The sequence below is a fragment of the Mastigoproctus giganteus genome, chromosome 1 (genome assembly GCF_048544385.1).
Source record: "Mastigoproctus giganteus isolate SK-2022 chromosome 1, ASM4854438v1, whole genome shotgun sequence".
In the NCBI taxonomy this organism is placed as follows: domain Eukaryota; kingdom Metazoa; phylum Arthropoda; class Arachnida; order Uropygi; family Thelyphonidae; genus Mastigoproctus; species Mastigoproctus giganteus.
In genome coordinates this window covers 272,456,505-272,472,620 of record NC_143575.1, presented here as the reverse complement: position 1 = coordinate 272,472,620, position 16,116 = coordinate 272,456,505, and the positions used below count along the sequence as shown (strand labels likewise).

Below are 16,116 nucleotides of genomic sequence, written 5' to 3'. Positions count from 1 at the left end.
AACTTCAGTTGCAGTAGCATACTGTCATTAACAACCCTGCAAACCATTGTAACATCTGCATATTTGAACATTAAGTTTGATATACCTTCATCAATACCATTGATAAATATACAAAACAACAGTGAGTCCAACACCGAACACCGGGGAACTCCACTAATGACATTAGTCCACGAAGAGCAGCATCCATTGATTACAGCTCTCTATGATCTCCCACTCATCCATCCCTTTTATCCATTGTAGCAACTTGCCCTTAATACCATACTGCTTCAATTTGGACATAGTCTTCCATGCTCAATGGTATCAAAAGCTTTCCTGAAATCGAAGTATATGATATCAATTATTTTTTGCATCCAGTTCCTTTGTAAACACATCATAATATCCAATGAAATTTGTCAGACAAGACTCCCTTAACAAACCCATGCTGTGTCTGAATTATTACTGCAGTCTTGTCTAGATAATCCTGCAATGCTTCTTTAGCCAGTGATTCCATTATTTTCCCTGCAACAGAAGTTGCAGGGAAAATAATTACTCAGGTCTGTAATTACTCATGTCACCCTTTGATTCCCCCCCGTGAATTGGGGACACTGTGCATCTCCAGTCCGTGTTAGAGTCCTCCTCTGAGTCTAAGGAGGCACTCATAACTATGGGTAAGGGTTTTCTTACTTCATTTGCTGCCTCCTTTAACATAACTGGATAGATCACATCCACCCCAGGTGCCCTTTTTATGTTCAATATCAACAATTTCTCCTGCACTTTTCTCTCAGTTATTACAAAAGTGGTATTCGCCTCCTTGAATAACTCGTCATGTGTGAATGTAGATACAACATATTCATTCAGTTTATCAGCTAGCAACCCGAGCATGATCGTCAATAGTCAAACCACCTATGTTAAGTGGACCAATCTGATTCATTACTTTTCCTTCTAGAGTTTACATAAGTAAAGAACTCTTTGCTGTTTTTCTTTTCATCCTTTGCCAGAGATTTCTCATTATTTCCCTTTGCCTACCTAACCTCCAATTACGCAAGCCGAGGCAGATTATTTTCTTTGCAAGGGACTTATGAGAAGTCTCAAGAAAAGCAACAAAGACTTTTATGCTTTTGTTAACAGTAGAAAGAAGGGTTTGAATTACTTTGGGCCATTTGACGTCTTCGGTTTAACTGCTGATTATCCTGTGCAGGGTTCAGACAAACTGAATAGCCATTTTGTATCTACTTTCACACACGAGGAACTCTTTAGCGATGGGAATGACAGAAGATTATTCAACTTTAATCAAGAGTTAAATGATTTTGTGATAACTGAAAGGAAAGTGGAGGAGAAATTGTTGAGGATGGACATAAAGGCACCTGGGGCAGATGCAATCTATTCAATTATATTGAAGGAAGCAGCAACGGAGGTAAGCAAACCCTAAGCCATAATTATGAGAGCATCTTAGATTCAGGGGATATATCTCTATGGACTGGATAAGTGTGACTATATCCCCAATTCATAAAGGGGGATCAAAAGATAACATTTTTCCTGTAAGAGACGTTACACAGGTAAGACCTGTTAGCTTAATGTCTGTTACAGGAAAAATAATGGAATTCCTGGTTAAAGAAGTAATGCAAGATCATTTGGACAGTCATGCAATTATATTGTAATCCCAGCATTAATTTGTCAAGGGGCAGTTTTGTCCTACCAATGTGACAGGTTACTATGATGTAGTGACCAAAGGAACAGGATGCAAAAAATTATTTTGACATTATATAATTAGATTTCAGTAAAACTTTTGATACATTAGTATTAGCATTAGTAGAGGCATATGATGCAAGAAAGCGAGCTTATGAAGCAGAAGCCAAAAAAAAAAATAAAAATAAAAAACAAATGGAAGCCGGTTCCATTAATCAACTACCTGCTGGTTGAAGGCAAATTTCCGGACATCTATTGTACAACTATTTTTCCTCAATTTGAAGATTGCTCTTGCTCAGACTAGGAACCTTCTTAGTCTGAGCAAGAGGAAGAATCCCATCAGCATTCAAATCATAGGGGAAAAGGTTTAGACTAAATTGTAGAAGGTTTTCTTTTAGCCAGCAAGTCATGAATTACAGGAACAAGTTGCCTCTGCAGGTAGTTGAGACTGAAAATTTGCAGAAATTCAAAGGTCAACTGGATAGTTGACCTTTGAATTTACCTTGGTTACCTTCATGAGGAGGGAAGTGCTTATTTTATTTTTATTTATTTTATTTTTTGGCTGGCGCATAAAAAGCCTGCAGCTTCCTTGCACAATTTTGGCTAATACTAATATATAAAGGATAAGTATTAGAATTAACCATATAGTGCAAGAAGTAGATAAAAACACAAATTATGCATTTCCCTACTCATGTAACTGTCCAATTGAAAAATGAATTTATTCAAATTGTAAGCCTGAATTACCTAGTCGGCAACTTGTTCAATAATCAGCAACTGGAGAGCTGTTGATTATTGGAACAAGCATATAACAAAAAAGTATAATTCGCTATTAAATGAGAGACATGGTGACACTATTTATAAGATTTTACCCCAAAAATGTTTCATTATAAAGTATATTAATAATTCATGTAATTTTTTAAAATTTATTTTCTGAAATTTCCCAGCTATACCAATAATGTAGTGTATAATATAGGATTTTTTTTTTGTCTTCACTTTTTCCCATTATAGATGGGGGGTCAGCGTTTTTTTTTTTTTTTTTTAATTGTTTTGGCATGAAATTTTTGCGGCCGGATGCCCTTCCTGATGCCAACCCTCACCCTTTATCCGGGCTGGGGATAAGCAGTGGTCATTCCCTGACCTTCTGCATCCTCCGTATTTGGTGGTCACAGGCTTGAACCCCGGTCTAATCAAGAAGTGTGTGCTACACATTACTGCTCCTGCCCACTTGGCTACAGAAGTGTATCATATATTTATCACAAAATTTTGTGATAAATATATGATACTTATATATTTGTGATTATAAAATTTGTGATTATTTATCACAAAAAGCATTTTCTCTGCAACAATTAGCAAGAAAATATTGCAAATGAAACATGATTTCGCAAAAAAAATAAAAATATATATAAATAATAATAATAAATTAAAGATGAACTGTCCTGTGTTTAACAGGTATGCACAACATACATTAAATACAAAATGGTAAAATTATTCCATTCTCATTAATTGATATCTTGTCAAGTTGCAGAAGTTCAGCAAAATTGGTATCACAAAGCTTTCAGTTCGCAAACTGAATCCGCAGTGTCAAAAATTATTTGTCAGATCAAAAGATCATAAATCAGGAGATTACTGTATATTAATATTAACTGTTTATATTTGTGTCGGTTCATTTTTCTGTGGAATGTTTCTCAATTATTTCTTTTCAAAGAGCAATTACTTTGTCTCTGTTTAATCTGTGTGCAATCACTCAGTTTCTATTTTTGCAAAGAGAGAATTTCAAGGGCAGTGGAAACAGTAATTACATGTATTCTTAGTGTTTGACAAGCAGTAATGAATAACAGCATACTTGGTTCACTGTAAGGAATACTGCTTTGCAAAAACCATGTTTATGTTTTAAGAAAATTCAGTTGGGAGAAAAAAAAAAAAAAAAAGGAAAATTGCTTCTTTTTTAAAATGGTACTTGAGCCTTCTAGTTTCTACCCAAAGCAACTGACACCAACTTCCACCCATTCATACTTCTGTTAAAATGAGATGGTTCTGTGGTACCCTCAGCTCAGGGTCACAGAACCATTTTGTTATTAGTAACCTGGATTTTCTGCTAATTCTAACATCAATGATCTTCGCAATCATCCTTACCATATCAAAACATTCCATTCAATGCCTTCTGTGTTCTCCGAAAACAAGGAGCTTTAAAGAATTCTGAACTTTCAATATATGCCCTCTTATGTGTGTTGTCTTAGAAAGAGTAAGGATGCCATTCGAAATTGGTTTACTCAATCCCTTTAAAGCCTTAAACACTTCCATCAGGTCTCTGTGCAGATGCCTGGTTTCCAAGCATTGCAATTTACAGAGCTGAAGTTTTCCCAGGCAGGAATACCCTTTTCTGTCCTTGGCTAATCTTGTTGTTTTCTACACCTGTTCCTACAGACTCACATTTTTCTTAAACTGAGGCTTCCAGACCTGTATGCAGTAATAAAGATACACTCTAACCATACAGGCCTGACGTAGCCGAGTGGTCAAGAGCACGAGTGCAGTAGTACACGATCTTTGAGTGGACTGGGGTTCAATCCCGTGACTACTAAATACGATTAACCGATTAACATTTTATCGATTTGTATCGATTGATCTTCTGTAAACTCCACTGACCTGGTGGTCGTGCCGGAGTATAAACAAGAATGTTATTCATTTTTTTTCCCAATGGAATAATTACCCCTTGCTCTGCAGGCAAAATTTCTGTATATCCCTGACAGCCCAATGAGCTATAGTATATCATTACCATTAGTATATAATATCTATAAATTGTGTGTTTTCAAATGATTGAATTCTGAGGAACAGTTTTTGGAAACAGAAGGGATAAATTCCTGAGAAAGTAAATAACTTGGCTGTCATATAAAATCAAGTGGAAGAACTTCTTTGGTCTTGTGGTGGGTATTGAATTCAATTCTTTCCACATTTATGATGTAACCATTCAAGCATCACAGAAGACTCAAGTTAGCCAAAAACATAACAGTATGCTAAAATTAACAAACTGCTAAATAGATCAAGAACTTTCTCATTATAATATTTTTTCTTAAGATATTACAACTCTTCAATAATATTTGGAAGCAGCACCTTACAAAGTTATCAAAAACTATATATTACCTTCAATTGATGCGTATTAAAAAATTTCAGGGCACTGGTGCCCCGACCTCCAACACTTCCAGCACCAGGCAAATCATGTACTTTAACAGCAAACTGTTCAAGCTGACTAACACAGGCATTTAGTTTTGAGGTCAACATTATCAGAGGCAAGGATTCCAACTGTGAAGGTTCGAAAGATGACAATTTGAAAAGCTAAAAGAAAATCATATAATATTTAGAATACAGCGATCACAGGAAGGGAAAGATAAGGCAAAAACAATTTAATGCAGTATCTTGATAAACCATTTCATATCAAATATTTAATGTGCCCATTGCATTTTAAATATTTTATTCCATTACAATGGAAAAAAAAAATAAAATAAAATAAAAAATAAAATAAAAACTGAAATACAGTACAAAACAAGTTCTTCGATCTTCATAGTTTATTAATAACTTCATAGTTCAAATGCATAATTTGAGGGGCTGTATATTTAAGCTCACTGTATTTCTGTTTTTATATTGGAATCAAAGTTTTAATTACCCAGTACAATAGTAATATCTAAAAAAAGGGTGATCTTGAATTAAGTACACTGTTGTAATGTTAAGTTGTGATCAAGGATGCATATATACCTTTTGTAAAATGACTACAATTGTGTACATATGTAAAGTAACTAATGGAATTAATTACATCTGAGGAACATTTAATGATCCATATGAAGTACAGGACTCCTTATCCAAAAAAAGTTTGGGACCAGAGGCTTTCTTGATTTGAAAGTTTCTGGATTTGGGGTCATTAGAAAGGGATAATACAATGAAGAGAAACCGAACAAAAAGAAACCAAACCTCAATATTTTCTTATGAAACCCTCGATTCTCACTACATTACGAATATAACGAGAATAAGAGTAAGAATCACTATAAATTGCAAATAAAATATACGCAATTTTATTTTTTATATTCGATTTTATGATGACAATGTCTTATTTTGCACTCATTCATATTTGGGATGGTTTATTCTAGTTCCGAGTGCCAAGGTTGAAGTCCTCAACTGTCAATACCAGGTATTTTTGGATCATCAGCTTTCTTTCTAGTGCTGAAAAAATTCATTTAAGTAATTTATAAAATTTTAACTTTGGTAATATAGTGAGAATCAGAATACAAAAGTTTCATTAAAAAACACTGTGATAAGCCTCTTCATTCAGTTCAATTATTTATAAAGCGAAACACATTAAACCTGGTTGTTTTTCTATATTTTAATACCACTAAAGATTTACATATCAAAACATACAGTAGGCCCTTGTTATAATGTTGTTTGACTTACGCTGATTTGTTATAATGATGTTCATATATTACAACCCATATATCACTATAATTCGGCCCTGGAAAGATTGCGCCAGGCTCAAAGGGTAGAATTTTTTTCAGCCTGGACTGTACTTGTTACCAGGAGAGACTGCTTCTACAGGGATGGGATACACTTAAATAGAAAGGGTGCAAGAATATTTGCAGATGCTATCGAGGCACTGTTAGGTGGGTCGGAAAACTGCTAGCTTGGGGGGAGACAAAGACTAATAGATTAACAGTAGCCACTGGCAGAGGTGAAAGAGATTCTTGCACTGCTTCTATTGGAATGAGCAGAAGCCTGAAAAACAAGATGCAGGATATTTCAGAGACTACTGGGAGTCATTGGGGTACAAGTAAACACATGGGTTGTGTTAGAGTAGCTAAGAAAAAGAACAGGTGCATGTATACTTGCGTGTACACCAATGCTAAGAGTTTAGTAAATAAATTTGATGAATTTGAGGTATTGCTTAAAACATCAAAGGCAGATATTGTTGGGATATCACAGACGTAGTGTCACACAGATAGGGGAATGCAGAACTGGAATTTGGGGAGTACAACATCTACAGAAAGGATAGACAGGATAGGAAGGGAGGAGGGGTTATACTATTAGTTAAGAAACAAAATCCAAGGAAGTGAAGCCAGTCGACATCGCTGGACAGTGTCGAGTCAGTTTGGTGTGACATAAGCATTGGGAGATCAAAATTGAGAGTAGGCCTAATGACTCCGATGAGTATAATAAGAAACTGCACAGGGAAATAGAGTGGTCCAGTAAATCAGAGAGTCTTATAATGGGGGATTTAGTTTGGGGGCTGGTCATTCACACACTAGCAAGGCTTTTGTGGATTTATTGGATGATTGTTTTCTACATCAGCATGTCTGGAAGGCAACTAGAGGGAGTAATACTCTTGATTTGATTATCAGTAGTGATTCTTCATGCATTAAGAATCTGCAGATAAATGAACCACTAGTTGGCAGTGATCACAGTGTGCTGAAGTGGGATTTACTCAAAGAGGTAACTACAATTATGGGTAAAGGGAAGCGTTATTGCTTTCGTAAAGGCGACTACGATGGACTGAGACAGTATTTAAATTCTATACAGTGGGACCAAATGATGATGTTCATCATCATCATCATCATCATCAGCCATTTTCAATCCACTGCAGGATGAAGGCCTCTCCAGCAACTTTCCAGTTCCTTCTGTTTTGAGCACTGGCCATCCATTTACTACTCAAAAACTCATGAATTTCATCTATCCATCTCCGCCTTTGTCTTCCAGGTTTTCTTCTAGCTCCTCTTGGGTATCATTCTGTTATTTTCTTAGTCCATCTGTCATCATGTCTTCGAGCTATGTGTCCTGCCCAAGACCATTTTAGTTCTTTAATTTTGATAAGATTGTCCTTTACTTGAGTTTGCTGCCTAATCCATGTGTTTCTCTTCTTATCTAACAGTCTGATTCCCAATATAATTCGTTCCATTCTTCGCTGTGTAGTTCTTAGCTTCTCTTCCATTCTTTTGGTGAGTGCCCAAGTTTCACTTCCATAAGTCATGGTTGGGAGTATACATTGATTCATTATTTTACGTTTCAGACAAACTGGGATATTGCTCTTCAGTATGTGACTATATTTCCTGAATGCTATCCATCCAAAATTTATTCTTCTCTTGACTTCCAGCCATTTATCATTATTACAGCTAATAACTTGTCCCAGATAAGTATATGACTCCACCTTTTCAATTACTGCTCCTTCAATCATTATTTCCCTTTCCGTGGCATACTTGTTCATCATTACTTTTGTTTTAGCCATATTCATCTTTAGTCCAAAATCCTTACTAACTGTGCATAACTGATTAAGATTTTCCTCTAATTCTTTGGGATCGTGGCTTATGACCACAATGTCATCTGCAAATCGTAAATGGTTTAGGTACTCTCCGTTCACATTGACTCCTTTCTGCGACCAGTCTAATCTTCTGAAAGCTTCCTCAAGGGCAGCAGAAAACAGCTTCGGAGATATTGTGTCTCCTTGTCGAACTCCTTTCTCGATTTTAAATTTCCTACTGTCTTTGTCTAGTCTAATAAAGGATGTAGCACTCTCATATATTTTCTTCAAAATCATAATATATGGAGTATCTATGCCTTGTCTTTCCAGTGCCCCAAACATTGCCTTATGCTGTATGGAGTCAAATGCCTTTTCATAATCCACAAATGCCAGGCATAATGGTGTTTTATATTCATTTGCTTTCTCCATTAGCTGTGATATTACGTGAAGGTGATCCATAGTTGAGAATCCTGTCCTAAATTTATCTCCTTTCTTATGCAGCAAAACTATGATTGCATTATTCCACTGCTTAGGCATCACACCTTTTCTAATGCACTTTGTGAAGAGCCTTGCCAGTTTTTGTGTTATGTCTCTACCTCCCAATTTTAACAACTCTACAGTAACATCATCTTCCCCCGGGGCTTTCCGATTCTTCATTTTCTTCAATGCATGTTCTACCTCATCAGGAAGAATATCGGGTATGTCGTATGTGTTGCTACTTTGCAATCCATTTTCCCACTGCTGGTATCATTCCCTCGCTCATTGTATAATTCTCTATAGTAGTCTTCTGCTATTTGAATTATGCCTTCTCTGCTGTTTATAAATACACCATCGCTATTCTTCAGTTTCAGTATCATTTGTCTTTCTGTATTACTGCTCATGGCTGCTGATTTAAATCCTTTGTTTTCTCTTAATGCCTGTTCTACTTTTCTTGTGTTAAATCTTCTTATGTCCTCTCTGAGTCTCTTTCTAATGGCTTTGCATAACTCAGTATACTCAATTTTCTCCCTGTCAGTGTTTTTCTTGCTCTTCATTTGTCGTCTTTGGTTCATCATGACAAGTGTTTCTTGACTAATTTTTTCTTCTTTGGGTTTCTGTTTCCCTATAGGTTTCTTGGGCTTTATCACTTTCAGAAAGTTGTAATATTCCTCGTCGATATCTTGGTCCTGAACAGTCTGTAGAAGCTAAAACTTGTTCTTAAGTTCCAGTACATACTGCTTTTTCTCCTCCTCTGCTATTTCAAAGACCTTTGTATTATTTACTCGAGTCAGTTTTTTCCTTTCCTTTCCTACATCTATATCAAGTGTACATCTTACCATTCTGTGATCACTTCCAACATTTACCTTATTCAAGACGGTAACATCATTCACAATATATCTTCTGTTAGTGAGGATGAAGTCGATTTCATTAGTTGTTAATCCATTTGGACTCTTCCATGTCCATTTTCTGTTCACCCTTTTCTTGAAAAAAGTGTTCATTACTGACATTCCTTGAGATTCTGCAAATTCCACAAGTCTTTCACCTCTTTTATTTCTTTCACCAATTCCAAAATTTCCTATAGTTCCTCTTACTGCGCTGTTTTGCCTTTTTCCAACCTTAGCATTTAAGTCCCCCATAATAATAGTGTAGGGGGTTTTCTGCTCATCTAGAAGACTCTCAATTTCAGTGTACATTTCTTCAACCTCTTCATCATCATGGCTCGATGTTGGTGCATAAATCATTATAATCTTTAGCTTGTACCTCTTAGAAATCTTGAGTATTAGTCTTGACACCCTTGATGTACTTTTGAATTCCAAAATGTTGTTTTTAAAATCTTTATGGACCAGAAACCCAACTCCACCTTCACTCCTTTCACTGTTTCCATTGGTGTACAACAGATTTCCACTTGATAAACTTATAAGTGATTCTTTTCTTCTTCTTGTTTCAGCCAAACCGATGATATTCCAATTCACATTTTCTAATTCCTTTTCCAGCTCTAATATCCTGTCTTCACCGATGAGTGATCGTACGTTATAACAGGCCAAGTTCAATGATGATGTTACCAACAGCAAATTCGATTGATCTTTTACTCACAAACAATCCTTCTAAGTACACGGTTGAAGTGAGATGTCCTTTAGGCACTTCAGATCACAACTTGGTGATTGTCTCTTCTCCAATGGAACCTTTATCTCATGGCTATTCCCAACCTCGTGTTGTTTGCATTACAAGAATGCAAAATGGAATGACCTGTGAGACTTCTTTTCCTTGGTTGGATTACTGTTTCAAACCTTCTGATGTCAACATTTTCTCAGATCGTGTCAGTGAAATTATTCTTGCAGGAATGGAATCCTTTATTCCACACTCCACTTTAAAATCTCGTCCTTTATCTAAACCTTGGTTTTCCAATAAATGTGCTAAGGCTGTTCAAGAGAAGAATGTTGCATATCGTAATTGGCTTGTTTCTAATTCTTCAATTTCATTTTCTGCCTGCACCAAAGCTCGCAACAATTGTAAAGCAGTTATTAATCGGTCCAAACTAGAGTTTGAACAGGCTAAGAGTAGAAAACCTGCTTCTTGCCCTAATGGTAGCCGAGCATTCTTGTCTCCTGCCAAAGCTATTGGCCGCAATTTTTGCCCATCTCTGCTCTCACCTCTGTCCAAACCAGATGGTTCTGTTGTCACTTCAGCCAAGGATAAAGCTGACCTGCTAGCATCCCATTTTTCTTCGAGCTCATGTATTAATGATCTTGGGAAAACACCACCCACCATTCTCAACATGCTCCATTCAATGCCTCCTGTGGTCTTCCGTCAAAAGGATATCAGAAGGATTTTGATGAATCTTGATGCTAAGAAAGCTCCAGGTCCTGATGGTATTTCTCCACTTGTTCTTAAAACCTGTGCTCCTGAACTTACTCCTATTCTTTGCCGCCTTTTTTCACTTTCTTATTCCAAAGGTGTTTTTCCTTCTGCTTGGAAATTTGCTCATATCCAGCCAGTTCCTAAAAAGGGTGACAAATCCCTCCCATCCAATTATCGTCCCATTGCAATTACTTAGTTAGTTTAACTTCTGTTCCAGGTAAAATAATGGAGTCACTGGTTAAAGATGCATTGCAGGATCATCTAGACAAGACTGCAGCAATAATTCAGACACAGCATGGGTTTGTTAAGGGAAAGTCTTGTCTGACAAATTTGATTGGTTATTATGATGTGGTCACAAAGGAACTGGATGCAGAAAATAATTTTGATATCATATACTTGGATTTCAGGAAAGCTTTTGACACTGTTGCGCATGGAAGACTACTGTACAAATTGGAGCAGAATGGTATTAAGGGTAAGTTGCTACAATGGATAAAAGGATGGTTAAGTGGGAGAAGACAGAGGGTGGTAATCAATGGGTGCTGCTCTTCGTGGACTAATGTTATTAGTGGAGTCCCACAGGGTTCGGTGTTGGGTCCACTGTTGTTTTGTATATTTATCAATGATATTGATGAAGGTATATCAAGCTTAATGTCGAAGTTTGCAGATGACACGAAGGTTGGCAGGGTTGTTAATGACAGTCATGGCAGTGTGCTACTGCAACAGGATCCAGATAATTTGGGCAGATGGGCTAAGAAGTGGCAACTGAAGTTTAACCTTGACAAATGCAAAGTACTGCATATGGGTAGAAGTAACCCCAGAGAAACGTACCAACTGTGTGGTACTACACTTAAGGTAATAGAAAATGAAAAAGACCTGGGAATAATTGTGCAGTCAGATATGAAGTTTTCTGAGCAATGCAGACAGGCTGCTAGGGCAGGTCATGGGGTTTTGTCAATGATATATAGGAATTTTGCTAGCAGGGAAAAGGGAGGTGATTGTCCCTCTGTATAAGGCAATGGTCAGGCCACGCCTTGAGTACTGCGTACAGGTCTGGAGGCCTCATTTTAGGAAGGATGTAGATTTGCTTGAGCGTGTACAGAGAAGAGCAACACGATTGGTGAGGGGAATGAAGGGATCCTCTTACCAAGAGAGGCTTAAGTTCTGCAAATTGCAGTGGCTGGAGACTAGGCACCTGCGCGGTGATCTGATTGACGTCTATAAGGCCTTGAATGGGTTGAGCACGCTGAATTATGATGGGATCCTCCCACTTGTTCAGAATACGAACCTACGGGGACATAAGTTCAAATTAAGAAAGGATAGATGTAGAATAGATGTGCGGAAATTTGCCTTTAGCCAGCGGGTGGTTAATTGCTGGAACAAACTTCCATCTGTCGTTGTGGAAGTTGATAGGTTAAATAAATTTAAGGAGGAACTGGACAGGCATTTGGAGGGTATGGTGTGATTTTTTTTTTTTTTTTTTTGGCTGATGCTGCATAAGCTCCTACATTTGCTTTGTTGTTGTTGTTGTTTTGGTTTTTAGGAGCATTAGCAACTAAAGCCATATTGCTCCGGGATATGCGGTGGTCATTCCCTGAATGACCTTTCCGCATCCTCCGTATTTGGTGGTGACGGGCTCGAACCCCGGTCTAATCAAGAAGCGTGTGGTACGCACTGCTGCTCCTTCCCACCTGGCTATGGAGGCGCCCTACACTTGCTTTCTTGCATCAAGTGCCACTACTACTACTACTACTACAACTACTACTACTTCTATTCTTTCTAAAGTAATGGAGAAATCAATTAACCGCCAACTCTTAAACTACCTAGAAACCTTCCATCTGTGCCGATCGGGCTAGCCGGGTGGGTAAAGTGCCTGCCTGGCAACCCAAAGGTCACGGGTTCGAATCCCGACTCGGGCATGGATTAGAGTACTGCAAAAAAACCTTGGAAGGTGCATTTATAGCCACAGAAGCCGATGCGCCAATAACTATCAAAAAAAAAAAAAAAAAAAACCCCTTCCGTCTGATCAACGATCGCCAGTATGGATTCCGTCAGTGTCGATCCACTAGTGATATTCTGGCGTATGTTACCCATTTATTGACTAATTCAATGGAAAGGTTCGGTGAAACACAAGTAGATGCTCTTGACATCCCAAAGGCTTTTGATCGTGTTTGGCATAAAGGTATTCTAAACAAGCTTCCATTTTATGGCTTGCCGACTGTCTTTAGTAACTCATTATCCAGTTTTCTCTCTGATCGCTCACTGAGGGTGATGGTAGATGGCTCTCTGTCTTCTAAATTCTCCACTAATGCCGGTGTCCTCCAAGGTTCAGTTCTTTCCCCCCACTCTTTTTACCTCTTGTATATTAATGACCTTCTTCCACTGACTGGAAATCCGATCCATAGTTTTGCCGATGATAGCATATTGCATTCCACTTTCCATTTGAGAAACCTTGTCCTGATCAATCAGCTTCAACTTCTCGAAAACCTGCTACCAATTCCTTAAATGCAGATCTTCAGGCAATTCTCCAGTGGGGCAAAGACAACTTAGTCGATTTCAACCCTTCTAAAACTCAGTCTTGTCTTATATCTCGCAAAAAGGATTCTTCTGCTCCTATGCTTATCTTGTGACACTCCGATTTCTAGGAAAAATGATATATCTCTTTTTGGGATTACCCCGACTTCTAATCTCTCTTGGCACAAGCACATTACAAATATTGCTTCCTCTGCATCTAAAAAACTTGGTTTTCTCTTTCGCTCTCGGCGTTACTTTTCTTCCAAACAGCTGCTCACTCTGTATATATTGCAAATCCGCCCTGCTATGGAATATTGTTCTCACATCTGGGGTGGTGCCCCCAAAACCTCTCTCAGGCTTCTTGATTCCATTCATAAGTGGGCAGTTAGGTTAATTAATGATTCATCTCTAACAGAGTCTCTCCACTCACTTTCTCATAAACGTACTGTTTCTGCTGCATGCCTCTTCTACAGATACTTCCATGAGCACTGTTCTTCTGAATTGGCTTTATAATTCCCCCTCTCTCTTTCAAAACAGTCCGAACACGTGCGGCCACCAGCCAACATCCATTTACTGTCCAACTTCAAACCCACAGAACCAACTTTTCATCTTCCTCATTTATTCATTTAACTGCCGTTTTCTGGAACAACCTTCCTTCATACGTATTTCCTGAAAATTACAATCTACAGAAGTTCAAGTCCAATGTCAACAAATATCTTCTTTCGTCTTCTCAACCTCCAACCCAAGCACGGTACTAAGCACTATAGGTTCTAATACCTCTCATGTTTGGGGTAAACATAAAAAAAAAAAAAAAAAAAATTCAAAATGGGAAGCATTCAAAGAACTTATCTTGGAAGCTACTAGGCTTTACTTACTAACCAAGCAATATTGTTCAAGGTTTAGGCCTAAATGGATGTCAGATGAACTAATGAGGCATATGGCAGAGAAGTAAAATGCATGGGATACATACAAATTAATACGTGACACAGAAGCCTATGAAAGATACAAGTTGATCTGTAACTAAGTTACAAAGGAGGTTAGGCAGGCGAAGGCAGATTACGAGAAATCCTTGGCAAGGGATGCAAAGAAAAACAGCAAAGAGTTCTTTACTTATGTAAACTCTAGAAGGAAGGGGATGAATCAGATTGGTCCACTGGATATTGATGGTTCAACAGTTGAGGATCCTGCTCAGGTAGCTAACAAACTAAATGAATATTTTGCATCGACATTCACACATGAGGAGTTATTCAGCGAGAGGAATGCCAGAGGCGTATTCAACTCTGGCAGTAAGCTAGAGAATCTTGTAATAACTGAGAGTAAAGTGGAGGAGAAATTGCTGATGATAAACACAAGAAAGGCACCTGGGGTGGATGGGATCTATCCAGTTATATTACAGGAGGCAGCAAAGGAAGTAAGCAAACCCTTAGCCATAATTATGAGAGCTTCCGTGGACTCAGGGGAGGTACCCATGGACTGGAGATGTGCAAATGTGACTCCAGTTCACAAAGGAGGATCAAAGGCTGACACAAGTAATTATAGACCTGTGAGTTTAACTTCTGTTCCAGGAAAATTAATGGAGGCACTAGTTAAAGAAGCACTGCAGGATCACCTAGACAAGACTTCAGATATAGCTCGGACACAGCATGGTTTTATTAAAGGGAAGTCTCTTGCCTGACCAATTTGATTGGATACTATGATGCAGTCACAGACGAACTGGATGCAGGGAATAACTTTGATATTATATACTTGGATCTTAGAAAGGCTTTTGATACTGTTGCACATGGCAGACTGCTACACAAATTGGAGCAGTGTGGCATTGGAGGCAAATTGCTGCTATGGATAAAGCGGTGGTTGAGGGGGAGAAGACAGAGAGTGGTAATCAATGGACACTGCTCATCGTGGACTAATGTTATAAGTGGAATCCCTCAGGGTTCAGTGTTGGGTCCATTATTGTTTACTGTATTTATAAATGACATTGATGATGGTATATCAAGCTTAATGTCCAAGTTTGCAGACGATACAAAGGCTGGCAGGGTTTTCAATGACACTACTGACACTATGTTGCTGCAACAAGATCTTGAAAGGTTGAGCAGACGGCCTGAGAGGTGGCAAATGAAGTTTAACATTGACAAATATAAAGTACTACATATGGGAAACAGCAACCCCAGAGCAACGTATCAACTGTGTGGTACTACACTGACAGTGGTAGAGAATGAAAGGGACCTGGGGGGTGGTTGTGCAGGTGGATATGAAGTTCTCTGAGCAGTGCAGACAGGGTGCAAGAGTAGCTCATGGTGTATTGTCAATGATATATAGGAATTTTTCTAGCAGGGATAAGGAGGTGATTATTCCCTTGTATAAGGCAATGGTCAGGCCACACCTAGATTACTGTATACAGGTCTGGAGGCATCATTTTAAGAAGGATGTAGAGCTGCTGGAACGAGTACAGAGAAGGGAAACAAGAATAGTAAATGGAACAAATGGATGCTCTTACGAAGAAAGGCTTAAGTTTTGCAAATTAGTGTCTGGAGACTAGGCACGAGCGAGGTGATCTGAAAGAGGTGTATAAAGCCCTGAATGGTTTGAGCATGCTCAATTCTGATGGGATTCTTCCTCTTGCTCAGAATAATCACCTGAAAGGGCATAAATTCAAATTGAGGAAAGACAGATGTAGGATAGACGTGTGGAAATTTGCCTTTAGCCAGCAGGTGGTTGGTTAGTGGAACAGACTTCCATCCCTTGTCGTGGAAGTTGATATCCTAAATAAGTTTAAGGCTCAGCTGGACAGGTAATTTTAATGAACAGAGGGGTGAAGTGGAAGTGGGTTTTTT

The 16,116-nt window shown here is 38.2% G+C and overlaps 1 protein-coding gene across 3 annotated transcripts in view; it reads right to left on the bottom strand.

Moving 5' to 3' along the window:
• ctrip (E3 ubiquitin-protein ligase ctrip) overlaps positions 1–16,116 on the bottom strand; it is an 894,611-nt gene that overhangs the window by 307,485 nt on the left and 571,010 nt on the right. For all 3 annotated transcript variants that reach the window (XM_090377644.1, XM_090377653.1, XM_090377662.1), the window contains one exon: positions 4,804–4,995. In XM_090377644.1, the coding sequence (XP_090233770.1) occupies positions 4,804–4,995 (192 nt within the window). The remainder of the gene's footprint in view (positions 1–4,803; positions 4,996–16,116) is intronic.